Source organism: Eucyclogobius newberryi, unplaced genomic scaffold (genome assembly GCF_026437365.1).
Source record: "Eucyclogobius newberryi isolate DKJ021-1_F unplaced genomic scaffold, fEucNew1.0.hap1 SCAF_3, whole genome shotgun sequence".
NCBI lineage: Eukaryota > Metazoa > Chordata > Actinopteri > Gobiiformes > Gobiidae > Eucyclogobius > Eucyclogobius newberryi.
This window is the reverse complement of record NW_027315945.1, coordinates 19037384-19055791: the sequence shown is the minus strand read 5'-3', so window position 1 is coordinate 19055791 and position 18408 is coordinate 19037384. Positions and strand designations below refer to the sequence as shown.

At 42.2% G+C, this 18408-nt stretch overlaps 1 protein-coding gene across 6 annotated transcripts in view; it reads left to right on the top strand.

Annotated features, from left to right (window-relative positions):
* The window catches only part of oxr1a (oxidation resistance 1a), a 157555-nt gene that overhangs the window by 95333 nt on the left and 43814 nt on the right, over positions 1-18408 (top strand). For all 6 annotated transcript variants that reach the window (XM_072460819.1, XM_072460822.1, XM_072460818.1 and 3 more), the window contains one exon: positions 17178-17260. In XM_072460819.1, coding sequence (XP_072316920.1) covers positions 17178-17260 — 83 coding nt within the window. The remainder of the gene's footprint in view (positions 1-17177; positions 17261-18408) is intronic.

The following is an 18408-nucleotide window of genomic DNA, read 5'->3' as shown; positions in this document are numbered from 1 at the left end:
AATGTGCCACAGCATTAAACTTATCGATTCTGCATTTATTCGATTCGACATTTTCCCCCCTCAGAAATGCCTTGAAATTGTGCATTCTCACTGCAAGCGGCGTCACCTTTCCACAGATATGACCCAAAACTTGGCCTGGTCAATGTCACCTTTCCATGGAGATGTGTTTAATGCCTTACCGTGGTATCATGGCAACACCCATGAAGACAAACAGCTGGTGTAACTTCCACCAGAAAAGTTATAGTTCACCTTTAATTACATCCTATCCAGGAAAGACTTAAAAGAATCATATAAGAAGCTAACGCTTTGAGAACCACTGATCCACACAAAATCGCACCGTTAGTATCTGCAGCTTTTGAGTGATATCAGGGCACATTAATAAAGATTCATGCATTAAAGTTTTACATAAAGATAGGACATTTCTCTTGGCTCCGAAAATCCAGTGTGCCTTTTGAGATCGTGTAGTTCCTTTCTAAGATGAGAGCACTCTTCCTGCAGGCCTGAAAAGTTTTAATGAAACATCCACTTGGCCAATAAGTACTTTGTGCAGTATGTTTTAGAATCGTTTTTGGTAAATATCTGCAGCAAATGTTAAAAGCCAAATGATGCACAATGTGAGCCTGAATGTTGAGGATGAGAGAAGGTAATCGTATGAATAGCTTTGAGTGCACACCTGTATCCTGCAAAGAGCTTTAAAAATATATCATACTTTGAATTCACAGCCAGGCTTTCCGCTTCTTCCAGAGATGAGAAACTACCACAAAAACTGAAATGAAGTTGTAAAGCTTACGAATTTCAAATCAAGTTTCCTTCAAAATCTCAAAGCAATTAGCGCTCTTGTCCGTGGAGCCATGGCTTGTAATGGAGTACAAATTGTTTAATGTTTTTATGGGACATTGGTAATTGTTACTGATAAATTGACATTTTACATTCTTGGCCACACACGTAGAAGAAATTTGGGATCCAATTATTCTAAGAGAGAGCCATGACTGTCTCTGCCCTCATCTAAACCAGTATTCTTCTCCCTTCTACATACCCATACCTTTCAACCTAGATCTGAAACAAGGCTAAATGTAAGACCGTAACACTATGATGATACATACATTTATTTCACCACTTTATTCATTTTCCAACCTAAATAATATTAAAGCTGTGTTCTTTCTGACCGTTCAAAAGCTGTCTGCTACAGTTGTATCTTATTGCCAGTGGCAAGTCACTGAGGTGGCTTGAACTACATGACTTGACTTTATAAATAGACCAAAGAAAATGGCTTCAGGCGTGCATTGATCAATCGGGGCTGCAGCATTGTGGTCTGTGTGGAATACAGCTCAGAGACGGCCATCAGGTCATCTCTGCTCGAGCACGGACCAAGAGAAGGAACAAAAAGACAATCCACTTATCATTTCTTGTTTTTAATCCTAAAAACAAATTATTTTTTTGTTTCTTTAAGATGTCTAGTCTCATGGCCATGTGATAGTTAGTCATGCTCAAGGATTTGGGTGGGATTTTCCAGTTGTGTGTCGTGCTGGAAATTCGACAATGTGTGACTCAGTTAAACATGCGGTCTTTTTTTTTACTATTTATTGTTTTTGAAATGCACAGCAACAAAAAATACATAACACAAAATAACCTATATAAAGAATTAAGGAAGAAAAATAAATAAAAATGAGAGATAAAATAATATAAATAAATAAATAATTGTAATCATATATATATATATATATATATATATATATATATATATATATATATATATATATATATATATATATATATATATATATATATATATAAAATCCACATACACACATCATCACAAGCGGCCTTTTTGCTCAATTCCTTTTGTGTATTCAAAACACGGACATCCTTTTCCAACAAGGCCAATAGGTCTACTACAATAGGTTACTTGCCAGCACTAAAGCGGGGGGGGGGACACTACACAACATTATTGTAGAAAGTTGGTTTGCACTACACAGCAGAAATCTGCATGACCATGCATTGTTATTTCTGTAAAGATGAAATGGAAATTTTTTACTCAGAAGCTGGTTCTAGTGTCTAGTAGATTATGGTCAGGTAAATGGATTACATTTAAATGAAAGTTAAATTTGAAAGTACAAAAAGCCGTGGATGTAGTTTTGAATTTTGTTTTGCGAGTGAATATGATGTTCTGTTCTATTGAGCTGTAACTTTATAACCATTAGGAGTGGCCTCAATGAGAACATTGTGTCCTTTTTTGGCTTTACTCAAATCCCCGTGTTCAGAACAGGACCCTTTTATTTTGGGCCAGTAAGGAGATCTGATAATGCAGAGTTTGTCTCCTCGCTGAGCTCATCACTTCAGTGCTATTGATTGTTTCTGTAACCAAAGAGGCTTGTAGGGAGTCGCCGTCAGGATGCACAGTGCCTGCGCTCCACACAACAGATTTAAATACAGGACTAAATAATAAACCTAAAAAGTTTATTGTAAGCCTTTCACAATTAAAAAAAAAAAAGATATTGCTACTTAAAATATCCCGATAAAAAATAATGTTGAAACTTCTTTTTAACTTTTTTAATTTTGTTGACATGCCACTAACCCAATTTTAACACTTAAAAAAAGAAAAAGAAAAACATGAACTACAAAATTCAATACATAGTATGTATAATGAGTAGTAGAATTCACTTCTTCGAGGTGTAAAACTCAAATTTTACTCGACTCAAAAAACATTTTTTTCCTATCACTATTTTGAACAGTAAGTCAATCTAGTCATTATTGTGAGCGGCCTATGAAGTGACTGACTTTGACTGATTCAGGACGAGGGTAGGACTCAACCAGGACGAGGGTAGGACTCAAACAGGACTCAAACAGGACTTGGTTAGGACTCAAACAGGACACGAACAGGACTTGGGTAGGACTCAAACAAGACGAGGGTAGGACTCAAACAAGACGAGGGTAGGACTCAAACAAGACTAGGGTAGGACTCGAACAAGACTAGGGTAGGACTCGAACAAGACTAGGGTAGGACTCGAACAAGACTAGGGTAGGACTCGAACAAGACTAGGGTAGGACTCAAACAGGACGAGGGTAGGATTCAAACAGGACGAGGGTAGGACTCAAACAGAACGAGGGTAGGACTCAACCAGGACTACAACATGACTTCGATCTAGAGTCGGACAATGAGTAACAGTCATGTAAATGCCAGAGTATTATAAGCCGCACATACTGTAATCTGCTCACGCTCCTGTCGTCTCTGGCTTGATAGTTTATCGTGAGACTCAAATTGGCTGTAACAAGTGTAGCATATTCAAGGCAGGCAGCCCTCACATCTCTGCCTAGTAACAATATCACTAAGCGCAAAAGAAGGTTGAATTCTGTGTTAGAGGGTATACGATTTGTCACTCATGAAAAAGCCTCTTCAGTTCTGACAGAGCTCTGTTGGGACCGCCATAAGTTCAACCTTCTTTTGCTATGGATCCTACCTGATCACAGAGGGATTTACACAGAAATAATTAATAGACTCTTAATCAAGACCAAGATTCTGTCTTTTATAATTGTTAAAGATCAGCTTGAGTCATTTTAATAGAAATACACAGACTAAAACATGTGTTCATTCAGAAATGTTGTTTTTTTTTTTTTTGTGTTAAAGGGATGATTTTTTTTGGGCTCAAATTTGAGTCTCATTTCCTCGTGGAGTGGACTGCCGATTAGTCCTTCCACGTATCAATCATAAAACGCACCTACCGCTCACCTGGAGCCGCGTGCGACTCGTCTCACGAGAGCAGCACGTTTCCGCGTGTCTAAGCGCATTGATCATCATAATATAGTTCCCTCAGTGTACGGGACAAATTGAAGACGGAGAAAGACAGTTCGAGCTGACTCAGAAGAGACGGAAATCTGCAGAGACGAGAGATGCGATGCGCTAATAAACAAACGCACGTGTGTGTTGTATCAGTCCGTCCCGTGCTCCCCCTTTTTGCTCGTGCCTCCCACTGCGCTCGATATGGAAAGCCAATATGATCACACTCCGCCACTTTGGAACGGCTTATGGCGTAAATTAAGAGAACGCCGAGCGCCGTCTGGCGTAGATTACGGCGCTCGTTTACGGCGCACGGTGTAACTTCAGACGGCGCACGGCATTAAAAGTGCCGCTTTATTTTGTAAATGCGTGGGAAAATATGCTGCAATACGCCTCTCGTAAGTGGCGGAGTGTGATCATATTGGCTTTCCATATCGTTCAAATGTTTTAAGTACTTTTCTACGGCCCGCCAAACTCCAACCTCAGCCCAGCAAGAACACTGAGGCTATATAGTTTATGTTCAGAAAACTTTAATTGAAGGCCATGTCTAGTTGTTTTCAAAAATACAAAATCTAATTTAATTTAAAATTGTGATCGATGAACATAAGGGACAAAAATTTAGATCTTTTACGGGACTCTATTCTAGGCTTAATATTACAATATTTTTTTTATTCTTGCTGGTAATGTAGACTTTGTAGTTGTAGAGGTAACAATAACATAGTAATAACTCTCTAAAAAAATCTCATAGACAAGCCGAGGATCACTTTAGTCGTTTGCCCTTGTTGATAGTAATTGATTGGTCATTAATGTCAATATGGTGGAGATAAATGTTAGGAGCTCCCACTTGCCATGACGTTATATATATTTATGTATCCATTGATCAGCGTTAGACTTAAGATAAGATGACCTTTATTCGTCCCACAATGGGGAAATTCCAATGTTGCAACACAGACTAGACAGATTAGGAACAGACGTATAATAATAAAACACAGATAACTCTCATAATCTGAATAATAATAATAATAATAATAATAATAATAACACTCTTATTTACAGCTGTTATATATATATATATATGGACAGAAAATATTGCACCAGGGATGATTATGACAGTATTGCACATGATTATGACAGTATTGCACATGATTACGTCATTTGGCACGTCCATCACGCCCCTTTCACCCCACATGTATTTACACTCTCTTCCCACAGCGATGAAGTATAGTTAATTTTCTGTTTCCATTAATTCACATACATTTCAAATATTTCCAATGGATGTTTTCCAACTTTAAAAATTCACAGTTATGTGACCCCACTTATGGTTGTTGTTAGGGATTCAGATCTAAACCCATGTTCAGGTTCAAGTCCGGATTCGAATCCAGAGGTTTAGGTTCAGGTCCGGACCTAATGAGTCTGGACCTGAACCGTGCCATATTTGCATAATGTTATAACAGCATAACACAAGCTACTTGGCTCAATTAAGTTGAAGACACTTGAACAAGGACGACTATCAAACACAAGGCTTAACTGCAGAGTGAATTAAACTCAACTTGTCTGGTTTATTCACTGTTTTTGACAGAAATTACAACTTACAAATCACAAGCTACGAGCTACTAGATAGCAGCTAAACTATAACTTAACAGTTAACACACATTCATGTGTTTTACTTGAGGAACAACTCAAGACTCAACTCAACATCAAGAGCATGTTGAGTATTGTTGACAGAGTCAGTCTGGGTCAAGGGTCAAAGCAGCTGTTTCATCTGATACAATGTTTTGCCTTTAGACACATTTCCACTCTTTAATTTTGCAGATCCTTTGGCATCAAAAGTCAGGTAAAAACATTCAAACAGACAATACACCAGTGTAAATAATTAAGTCACAGTGTAAAATAACAGAGTTACAAAAACTAGCATAAAAGTCAACTTGAATCACTATAAAGCAATCAACTTAGCTGTGGGTAACTTAGAATATGAAAATATTTTGCACAACACATCAAAATAATACATTATATTAGCAGCATTAAACACCAGACCATATTTAACAACTGTAGAATACAAATACAAAATACTATTACAAAATATAAACTCCATTTAATGAATGCAGCAATTAAGCAATATTACTTTGACTTTACTTTGTATTTACTTAATGCCAAATACATCACACCACAACATAACACTTAAGTTATTTCATTCATATTTACACCCAGACCAAAGACCCAGACAAGAAACCACGCTGACCCCGCCCCTTTAACAGGCGGCGGCCACAGCTTAAAACTGTTCAAATAAAGCCAGCGGTCTTACCGGCTTTTTCACTTCAATGTTCGCATGTAGATACACGGTTCCGCGCTGTCTCTCGTATCTTTAAACTTATTTCGCCGGCTTCAACTTATGCCCGGAAGACGCGTGCGTCGCTAATGGGGTCCGGATGCGCCGGACAGGAGCGCATGGCAGTGTTTACGTCTTTTCCAGCGCGAATTTCGCGATCAATGGAAGGTTTAAGATGGTCTAGATGAGTCCAGAACCGAATCACCGGGGTTTCGTTTTTTTTTGGACCTGAACCGAAACCGAAAAGTCCAGATCCGGTCCATCGTAGCGGTATGCGTCCCTAGTTGTTGTTGCTGTTGCTGTTGTTATTGTTGTTGTTGTTGTAGCTGCTGCTGTTGTTGTTGCTGTTGTTGTTGCTGTTGTAGCTGAGGTTGTTGTTGTTTTTGTAGCTGTTGTAGCTGCTGCTGTTGTTGTTGTAGCTGAGGTTGTTGTTGTTGTTGTTGTTGCTGTTGTAGCTGCTGTTGTTGTTGTTGTTGTAGCTGCTGTTGTTGTTGCAGTTGTTGTTGTAGCTGCTGTTGTTGCTGTTGTTGTAGCTGAGGTTGTTGTTGTTGTTGTTGTTGTTGTTGTTGTTGTTGTTGCAGCTGTTGTTGTAGCTGCTGTTGTTGTTGTTGTTGTTGTAGCTGCTGCTGTTGTTGCAGTTGTTGTTGTAGCTGCTGTTGTTGCTGTTGTAGCTGCTGCTGTTGTTGTAGCTGCTGTTACTGTTGTTGTTGTTGCTGTTGCTGCTGCTGCTGCTGCTGCTGCTGCTGCTGCTGCTGCTGCTGCTGCTGTTGTTGTTGTTGTTGTTGTTGTCCATCCATCCATTTTCTACCGCTTTGTCTGGGGCCGGGTCACGGGGGCAGCAGTCTAACCAGGGACTCCCAGACTTCCTCTCCCCAGACACTTCCTCTAACTCCTCCTGGGGGGATCCCGAGGCGTTCCCAGGACAGCCGAAAGACATAGTCTCTCCAGCGTGTCCTGGGTCTTCCCCGGGGACTCTTCCCGGTGGGACATGCCTGAAACACCTCCCGAGGGAGGCGCCCAGGAGGCATGCCCGAGCCACCTCAGCTGGCTCCTCTCGACGTGGAGGAGCAGCGGCTCTACTCTGAGCTCCCCCCGTGTGGCCGAGCTCCTCCCCCTATCTCTAGGGGAGCGCCCAGCCACCCGGCGGAGGAAACTCATTTTGACCGCTTGTATCTGCGATCTTGTTCTTTCGGTCATCACCCAAAGCTCATCACCATAGGTGAGGGCAGGAACGTAGACCGACCGGTAAATAGAGAGCTTTGCCTTTCGGCTCAGCTCCCTCTTTACCACAACGGTCCGATGCAGCGACTGCATCACTGCCGCTGCACCGACCCGCCTGTCGATCTCACGCTCCATCCTTCCCTCACTCGTGAACAAGACCCCGAGAACTCCTCCACTTGGGGCAAGGACTCCCCACCCACCTGGAGAGGGCAAGCCACCTTTTTCCGGTCGAGAACCATGGCCTCGGATTTGGAGGTGCTGATTCTCATCCCAGCCGCTTCACACTCGGCTGCAAACCGTCCCAGTGCATGTTGCAGGTCCGGGTTTGATGGAGCCATCAGGACAACATCGTCTGCAAACAGCAGAGATGGGATCCTGTGGTCCCCAAACCGGACACCCTCCGACCCCTGACTGCGCCTAGAAATTCTGTCCATAAAAATTATGAACAGAACCGGTGTCAAAGGGCAGCCCTGGCGGAGTCCAACATGCATTGGGAACAGGTCTGACTTACTGCCGGCAATGCGAGCACAGCTCCTGCTCCGGTCATACAGGGACCGGACAGCCCTGAGCAAAGGGCCCCGGACCCCGTACTCCCGGAGCACCCCCCTAAAGGACACGGTCAAAAGCCTTCTCCAGATCCACAAAGCACATGTGGACTGGTTGGGCAAACTCCCATGAACCCTCGAGCACCCGATGGAGGGTATAGAGCTGGTCTAGTGTTCCACGACCGGGACGAAAACCACTCTGCTCCTCCTGAATCCGAGGTTCGACTATCGGTCAGATTCTCCACTCCAGTACCTTGGAATAGACCTTACCGGGGAGGCTGAGGAGTGTGATCCCTCTAGTTGTTGTTGTTGTTGTTGTTGTTGTTGTTGTTGTTGTCGTCGTGATTGTTTTTTATATGATTGGGCTCTTGGTTTTGTAAGCAGGAACTTGTAGGTCTAAACCAGCACTATAAGGACAAGATAAGGGACTAAATCAGGAGTACGGCATATGGAAACCAAGAGACCAAGAGAAAACATTTTGTGTTTCCGGTAACCCGACCGACCTGAATTTCAACACAAAAAAAACAGACCTTAAACATTTTATCACATATTTACTGGCCGTACGTTTCTAGAATGTCAAATTGTAAGAGAGAATCCAAAAGCTGCGGGGAAAATAATCACCTGTGGGGATCGCCGCAAATTTGATAGGTTTCGTTTTACCTAAGCGTGCAGACCGGCTGGGTCGGCACTAGATCATACACTCCTAACTCACGGAAGTCGGAATCAATTAGTGTATGATCTAGTGCCTGTGCAGTGGCGACAGGTACGCCCGGGCAGCAGCGGTGAAGATATTTTGCGGTCGAAAAACGCTCACATCACGTAGTGACAATAAGAAAACACACAATTAATTTATTTTTGGGCCTAAATTTACTTGTTTACTTTTTTGGATCATTGCTTTAGGGCTGTTACAGTAAACAGTTGTCTTGCCATGTGTTTGTGGCACATTTTGCAGCTCTTGAAGGGAGCTGCACAGACTTTGAAGAGGAGTTTGCCGTGTCAAATCAGCCAGTGCACATAGTACGGTTAATGACATGCACACATTGTTTCTCAGTATTGACGTACAGTATAGGCTTGGAGTTATGCACTGCAGCAGGAACAGTTTTTACTGATCTGTTCTATTCCATTTAATTGTATAATGATGGATTGCTACAGTTGTGGTGCAAATTGCACTTATGTCAATAGTCATGTGCACTGTTTTTTAACCTCTTGTTCTATACATAAAATGTAGTGCTCTAAATGTATGTATGCATGTATATACATGTTAACTTTAGCAATTGATAAGCAGATTCCTCATGAGAAACAGAAAAACAACAACTTCCTTGCTTTTTTTAAGGCCCAGTGTTGATTTAAGACTTGTTGATTTTTCCTTCCAAAATGTTATTTTCCATTCTATTTACATGAATCAAAGTCTCTTGCCGAAAGCAGAAAAATGTTGTGCTCAATCCAGTGGTCAGAGAAGTCTCATGCACAAATGTACAAAGCGCCATTATGTGCACGTTTTTAATGAACAAAATATTCTGTATTTTTCTGATTCCTACTAGGCTGAAGTATGTCTGTGCAGCCATGTTTGTTTTGGTTTGGTTGTGTTGACTTTTGCCCAAACCCAATGCTGCTCTGTGATTGGTTCCAGATCTGCAGGCCCTAAATGTCATGCCTCTTCAGAGCTCCACACTCTATTACTGCCACAGCATTGGTTTGTAGCCTTGCAGATAAAAATCAAGAGCAACCAGATTGACTTTTGATTTTTAGCACTGCCCGAGCATCTAACATGGAAATCTGAACATACTTACTGAACATACTGAGCATCACAAGAGTCAGCTTCTTATTCTGAACTGTAACTAAACCACATGAATCTTATCCATCAGTGGAATCTCCCAGTTCATGCTTTAGGCACTCCTCACACACAATCTTCACACCCCAGGTTTGTCACATGGAAACAGCCATGTGACCCTGAATATAATTGTGTGAGTGCAAGTCTAAGATTGTTTTAACACTAACGCTAGCTTTGTGCTAAGTCTGATGATTAAAGCGGGGAAACCGTGTACAGAGTTGATGACAAGTTGACACAACAGCAGTGTGATGAGGCGACGTGAGGAGGACTGCTGATGAGAGGACAGGGCCGAGCCACGCACCATTGTGGCCCTATACACACAAGTACACACAAGTACACACAAAACTGCAGTTCAGCAAAGTTCTTCACAAAAGCTGAGCAGAGCGTACAGGGCTGCACTATAGAGGCTCCAAGTGTAATGGCTGTGTGGATCAGGACAAAACTGTTAGTCATTAAGAGGACAAAAAAATCAATTCCCCGATACAAATCAAAACTAAAATTATATGATAAATAGATACTCATTTTGACAAGAATATTGGATAAAATTTGACCTGTCTTGAATCGTTTTTGTATTGACTTTGTAGAAAAAGATTCAGTAGTAGTCAACTGGATGTTTCGACTCCGATCCAAGAGTTATTCTCAATCTGCCGATCGAGTGGGAACTTGGATATTTATACTATCCTGAGTGAACAGAAACCACTTGAGGTTCAATCTTAGATGCAGACAAAACAATTTGATCCCGAAGAGCCTACAGATCAAACCACCAGTAAAAAAAGTCAGAATAGAATAAATATCTGAGTTCTCAGACTCGATCCGCAGATTGAGAATGACTCTTGGATGAGATTTGAAACGTCTTGTTTTTCTAAAAAGCAGTGTCAAAATGACTGCAACTGAAGCTTTTTCTTCAATGGAACACTCCTGGATGAATGAAGGGTTTATACCTATTTAGTATTGTTTTGATATCCTATTGCACAAAAAAAGACTTACTATCATTGTAGTATTGAAACCGGTGTCCAGTATTTAAACTAGTTACACCAGGCCTAAACCTTAAGAGGGCTGCTCTATGGGGAATTCAGTCATTATAAGAGATGAGTGGAGAGAAGTTGGCAAAGGAGATGTGGCCTGTCACGATGTATTGTGCGCTTACGAAGACGGCTCCTCCATGTGCCTACTGTATTTGCATTACAACAGAGAGACACTTTAGAAAAGTGCAGTTCAGCTGGTTTGGTATTTGCATTAAGGCTTTGCTTAACTCAGTCCATCCCACATGGCAGAAGTACTAAGAAAATAATCTTTAGAAAATAAGCCTACATATACACTGCGTACACTGGCGTATGAATGTTGCCAAGAACACAACAACTATGCACAATTGGGGGGGGGGGAAACGCCAGCCTTCAGATTTGATGGTTCTACCACTGCTGTCCCAATGTCATTTCCTATAATGCTAATTTCACCCTCACTATGAAAGATTATATGTTTTCTTTGTGTTGTAGCTGTCTGCAATATGTGCAAAGTACTTAAATTACTATAAGTTTATCCAAGGACTACCGGGACAAGACAATTAAATTAATAAAAAAGTAATTCCACTGCAGCCTAGCTTTGACCCCGCTACAGTATTTTCTAATAAAAGTTTATCTAGCTGTCTATACATTGCAAGCTTGCCGTCATGTTTCAAAACAATTTGGCCAGTGTGTAATTAGGTAAATTCCTATATATCGAACTGTAATTTCATGTTTTAGTCTTGCCAACTTGGAATATTAACAGAGGATGAATAGGATAACAATTCCCATATGATGTTGGTGATTTTATCCACATGTAATCATCAATATTCTTCTTATGAATCTCATCTCATCTACATTGGATACTTAAATGCACATTTGTATTATTAAGCTGAGCTCTTCACTTCTTATTATCTTCTATTCAGAACAAGAGATTTGATTGGACATTTAAAATTCCAGGTAGCACGTTGCAGACAGTTGCATTAGAGTTCTCATATATTTCTGGTTTGGTGTCCACCCCCGGGATAGCACAAACAAGTAAAATTGCTGAGTCTATCTGTCCTCTCTTTTCCTCTGTAACTTTTAGAAAAAGCACCTGCATGTGGCTCCTGTCCAGCACCTGTTCAGTGCAGTGTGGTGCAGAGCAGTGGCCTCTCTCTGTCTAAAAATAACATCTGGGCAGGAGTCAGGACAGTGTAGCCAGCAGCAGGCGGTGAAACAAGGGTGTTGAGGGAAATTGGTTGGTTGCGTGTTCTATCAGAGCATGGGAGAATAGGCTTGTTTACTCTCATGTTTGCACCCTGCTTCAGTTTTTCATGATTGTGTACAAAATGCTGGGGATATATATTTAGCCATGATTCGTGTGCAGCATACTTTTGGAGCCAAAGACACACCACACTTGTATTTGCTCTCAGTTCTAGTCCACACTGTACAAATAAATGTCTATGTTTTTTTGGTTACATATTAATGTGGTGATAAGTGATGGCAAGAACACTTTGAAAATGTTAAGTTAGAGACACAATGTATTTTGTAGCGTATTCCATTACACGGCCCAATCTGAATACTGTTTTCTGAATAGTAAGATTTAGTGCACGCCTGATTTATTTATAGCTGATTAGAGATGGGAAATGCACATGCATGCACCATGAGAGCTGCGCTTCGTTTTTTCTTTCTTGTATTATGCAGCTTGAAACCAAAGAAGGCATGATGAAGTACCATAATGTATTCCTCTGATTTTAGACTAAATATCATCAAATGAATTACACAAAATGGGTATTCTGAATACGTACCTATTTACGGTACATGTTTTAGATACTTCCCAACACTGAATGCAACAATATGTAAACTGAACCCTCTACCTTATCCCTCACTACCATATAATTACATGTTGTGCAAAGCAGTATTGCTGTTTTATAAAATTTTATGCTGGCTAAAGTTTTGCATGGAATACCAAATCCAACCACATTATTTTTTTTTAGTTTACAACCACATTCTTTCAATGATTGGTTTAATCCAATTATATGGATGTTTTTAAGGTCACATGAAGAGGAAGCTTATTCTCGCTACAGTTCTGGACTAGCAATGCATGGTACAAGTTGTTTTGGTGTCGCAATGCACTGTCCATGTCTTAGGTAGCATCATATTCATCTTTAATTTGCTCATGTCCCTTCCACGAAAAATAGGGGCAATGTTGAATGAAACAGATGCAATGTCCTCTGCCTATGTAAACTCAATGTTTGCTAAGTAGTTTCAAAAAGCTAATTCAAGTCCAGATGACATCTTGTTAACACAGTTGGCTTGCTTCCCTTGTTGGACACATCATGAGCATGTGTTTAGAGCAGACAGTAAAAGCTGCTATTGAGTTGTTGATGTGACTTCCAAATCACTAAACCCTGGCGCCCTCATTGTCACACATTTTTCTTTAAGTTAGTCAAAGAGCCATGACTTCTTGTGACTGTGGATGTCCTAGATCGGTCAGAGCTGGCTTTGTTTGCTTCATGGACACTGGCTTTTTTCAGTGTCACAGTTGTTACACTTTGTTATTCTATTTAGTTATCAATGGGTCCAAATGTTATATAATGATATTTTGTTATGTTTCAAATACATGTTTACATTGCTAAGTAAATCTATTGTTAATACTTTAATACAATTATCATATGCAACACTTATTATGAATACAGTTTTATTGAAATGTTTCTAAAGCAATTAAAAATTTGCTGTGTTCGAGCTCCAAAGTAGTAAAGAAATACCACAGATTATCTTTTCATTTTGCCCCTTAGTGGGTGGGACACATTACGCAGCAAGTGAACATTGTCAAATTGTGAGGGCTAGATGATCAGAGAATCTGCAAAAATATCTGTCAGAAGTGGTCCAAAGAGGGAACAATGGTGAACAGGTGATACGTGTGCAGAGTGAAGTCAAGTCATCAGTGATAATGTTGCCAGAAATGGTGCCAGAGAATAAGCTACTGTGACGAATGGCCGATTGGTGAAAGGGTTGTCTTACATTGGAGTCAACAGATGTTCCCAGCCTCCAGCAGCCGGAGATGAAACCACATCCTTTGTGTGAAGACGGCTAGTGCTGCTCTGTGTCCGGACTATGAAGACAATGGCCACTATCCATTGGTTTAATTTGAGTCCCATCACTGCCTCCCCATGAGCCAGCTCCCTCCAGCCGCTAATGCATTTCCCCTACTCTGTCTTCTGCATTCTCTGTGTTATTCAATGGAACGATCCATTATGAAGCGCAGTATTATGGTTCGATACCTAGATACTCAGCAATACTAAAACCAGTATCAAAACGATTAATCTTGATTAGAACATAGACGGCACATGTAGTAATATTAAACATAGTACTAATATTTTGTACTAGCATGCTGCCTAGTGGTCGATTGGTTAAGGCACAGCACACATATGCCAGGCTCCAAGTGCAGTCGGCCGCACTGTTGTGAGTTCGAATCCTGACTGCATGTCCTCCCCTCTATCTCATCCCCCATTTCACCCTGTCCTCTCCTGTCTAATAAAGCCACAAGATCTGTAAAAAAAAGAAAATTGTGTATCAAGCATTCAGGTTTGTATCACGTCACTAGTACAATAGGTAGATTTCACACTTATGACGTATGACTTGCTGTATGGTTTGAAAGCAGTCATGCACATTCCCCAGCTCCTGTTTGTATTCTCCCACTGAATGTAATCATCCTTTCCAGGGTTTTCATTTAGATGCTGAATAATTGATTTGGCACACACACAGTTTATACAACAATGCTTTTGCTCAATGCGGCCCTTATCCGGAGTTTGTGCTTGCGCTAGAAGTTATTTGTGAATTTGCTGTGCTGTGAAATGTTGACGAGTTCAATTTGTGGTTCTGGGGGAAATATTCATGCTTTAACATGCCACAAAAAGTCCACTGCCTACTGTCATACTGCCTTACTTATCTTGGACTAATTGAAAGTGATTATTCTGAATCCAGAATGTTTGGAATGAAGTAAATTAAGTACTGGGCTGTGGGCGGACATATGGAGTAGGTGCAAGACATTTTCTGAGCATTCAAGTAACAAACCGGGGAGAATACAGGATCAAAACATGCATAAATCAGTCAAAATTACAACCCGGAGTAAGCTAAATGCGAGGGAACATATAACATGGTTATAACATGGTTAAGTCTATTGTGATATAATATATCCCTATTATTTCCTATTTGACCTAAGCCCATACTTCTGAGTGCTGAGTATTATATATTTACTGGGCCAATATTTACACCTGAAGCAGTTCCCAGTTCCCCTCCCTCTCACTGTGTGCCTGCAGTCCTGGGCTCCACAAATAGCATAAGTGGTATGACTCACCATTGGCGCCTGATCAGAAAGGCACAAAAAATAAGGCTCATTACTCATGTGCAACACCTACCATCCAGCAGAATTTAGCCGAGGTGTTGAGGTTTCTAAGTTGGCACAAAGGGAACCCAAAACAAGCCCCTGTCTGGAAGTGCATGAGAGATTAAAATAGACCAAACACGGCTGACTATCCCTAAAATATGCATGTTTGGCATGTTGAGGGTTATCCAAAATTAGGTCTTTTCTTTTTCCTGGTTCTTAGTTAAAGGTCTAATGCCTTGCTGTGGTATCTCCATCTCTCCCAAGAGCTTTCTTGCTTTTTCTTTCATCTCAACATCTCGGGCTTGTGTCTTTCATCTCATCACTGTAGTATTCAGTCCACTCGCACATCCCCCTGTGCCAGCCCCCCATCTTCTTCTCCCTTTTCTTCCAAGTCATTGACAGCTTTACAAGATCCCTACTTTATTCATTTAAAGGTGCCATAACATGCTTTTTTTCACGTTTTGTAGTCTATCCTAAGTGTATAATTGATAATAATAAGGGTTGTGCAACACCCTTAACATAATAGTTAAGAAATATCACCCAGACCTTGGACCCCTTCACCAACCCGGAAATGCAGACGGCTTGGTTTGATATTCGCCCCCACCCTTGCGAAGAGCGATCTGGCTCCCCCGCCCAACCCGTGACGTAGTCTCAGAGCGCGTGTGTGCCCCGCCCACCCGTGACGTAGTCTCAGAGCGCGTGTGTGCCCCGCCCACCCGTGACGTAGTCTCAGAGCGCGTGTGTGCCCCGCGTGTGTCTTATGTCCATTGCGCTCTTATTTCCTGGTTTTTCGGTATCTGATAGTTTATTACCGTTTATTTTCCCGGTTGCTGCATCAAGTGCCACATAAACCTTCACCATTGTGATAATAGTAAAGAGTGCGATATCATTAATGAAGTTTTGGGCCTCTTTGAGCCGTGTTTCGTCGTAAATCGAAGCAGAAAAACTCCGGAATGGGCTTGTAGGGAGACACGAGCGGAGCAGCGCGGAGCCGGGGGGAAGGGGGCGGGAGGCGGGAGGGGAGGGGGGGTAATAATGACGCGTGCTTGCCCTTATGACGCGGTCTTGCCCCACCGCCCGTCAGTTTGGAGATTCGAGGAAAGGAGATAGTCTGTAATATAGCTAAACACTGCGGGAATCAATCAAAAAAACACTCTGGGTACATATATGAAGCACAAATAGCAATGTAAGAAGGTTAAAAGCTCTGAAAAGTCGATTTTGCATGTTATGGGACCTTTAATATACTTCCCAACATTTTATTTATCCAGCCTCAGCCAGCATGAGAACTGTGTTACACCCAAGGTTGTGCCCCAGTCATTGTCAAATCTGTAGTTTCTCTCATTTCCAAGAGCCTTTTTTTAAACCAGCATACATACAACATACCACCAGTTACTTAGACCATTGTTTTGCAAATCAATAAGCAAACGCCAGCATATCCAAATGTCAAAAAGAAAGAAATCTTCAAGCCTTTTCTCACAAGCTGCTTTTAAAATAAGAAAAAATATCTTAAATGTGTTCCATCTGACTGCACATTCCCCAAAACAAAAGTCTTAAAACTATTGAACAAAAACAGTTGTATCCCTTTAAATACCTGCCATTTGAACCACTTCTCCAGCAGCAGCATTCCCCAATCACCCAACCAGCTCGTCGCACTCCTCCCTCCCCTCTCTCTCCTCTCGCTCCTCTCTCCTCTCCATTCCCGTCAACAGCTTCCCAACTGTATCCATCTTCAGAGCAGTGATGGAGGTCAGCTCTGTGTCTCGGGCAAGGTGAACTACTTAAAGCCCGTGTCATTGCTCTGCGCGGCGGCTCTGATAAGCAAACGCGAGGGGGGAGCGAGAGGAGGAGAGATAGTGAAAGGGGTAGTATGTGAGGCAGTGTGCGCGCCATCGGGAGGACAGATCAGAGAGAGGGAGACAGCAAGAGAGCCGTCCGGTGTGAAGTGTCTTGGAGAGCTGACATTCGCTGGCTTCCTGGCTGGCTCACTCGCCGCTGACGAATGAGCCGTCTACCCATAGGGCTGCGGGGATACGGCAGCTTGTGACGGCAGGCTGCGCGGGGGAGAGAGGAACATGAATGTGATGCGTACCTTGCCTCGCTTGCTTTCAGATACCGGTCAGAAGAAGACCCCCGAGAAGAAGGATGGGAGGCGCATGTCGTTCCAGAGACCCAAAGGCACCATTGAGTATTCTGTGAGTACCACACTTTCCTCCATTAACTCTGTGTATTGTGTCATTACATGTTTGGCCATGTCGTTCTGCTTCACTGCTGCTATTACTGCCACTGCTGCTGCTGTTGATGTTGCTGGTGTCTGCACGGTAGCTCTCATCCTCAGCCGTATGTAGCGTGTGCCTGTGTTTACGTGTCGAGAGGCGAACCGTGCGAGTCCATGTGTTTCGCTCATTAGTGAAGGGGAATTTTGTGGATTTCTCCCAACACGTGTATCTATTGGTGGCTGTTTACAAAAGCAGAACTCCGTGTGCATACTGATTGCAAGCAGCGAATAACGAAGCTGTCCGTGGATATAGAGAACCATTTTGCATGTTGATGTATAGAAAGAGATCGCTGCCCAAACAGGACCATGGCAGGAGACTGACGAGAAGCCAACTAGTCACATGCACAATTGTTTTTTCTTTGTGTCTACAATTGTACCACACATTGGTAAAGCATTCCAACACAGAGCGCGCTGTACTCGCGAATGACCTTCCAAGTGCGTTGTCATTTCTATTGATTTAGCTGTTGTGTAGGAGAAAGGGGGAGAGGGGGGTGAGAAAGGGAACAGCAGGGCAAATGAAAGCGAGGGCGGGTGAGAGCTCTCTGGTTCCCTGGCGTGAACTGAAAATGGAGCTTGTGTCTCCTGCTTTGCTTTGGTCCATATGTTCTTCAAATGACCCTCAAATTCCAGGATTGCTTTTTCACTTGCTTCCATCTGCGTGGCAACAGTGAGGAGAGTCTGCTCTGAACGAAGGCTAAATATCATCACTCAACATGATTTATCCCAAACATCTCCTCTCCTGCTCTTATTTCGGTAGGTCCACCCTCATGCCATCCCGTCTCTGGGGGGCTTATTTAAAGTGTCACCTCTCTCCAACACCTTAGCAGGACCGGCACCACCTCCAGTGCGTCAGTCATTCTGTACGTGTTGATTGACAAGGCTCTTGTTTACTTGCCGGGGTCTCAAATCACCCACACACCATGGTCTTTGGGAGCAGGGAGCAAAAGACAGAAACGCTCAGTGAAATGGGGATACTTTATAAGTAGTCATGCAGCATATTTAGGCTATTAACCGCCTTCAGCTTCTTTATTAGATTGCTGATGGCTTGATAGAGGGAGCGACCAC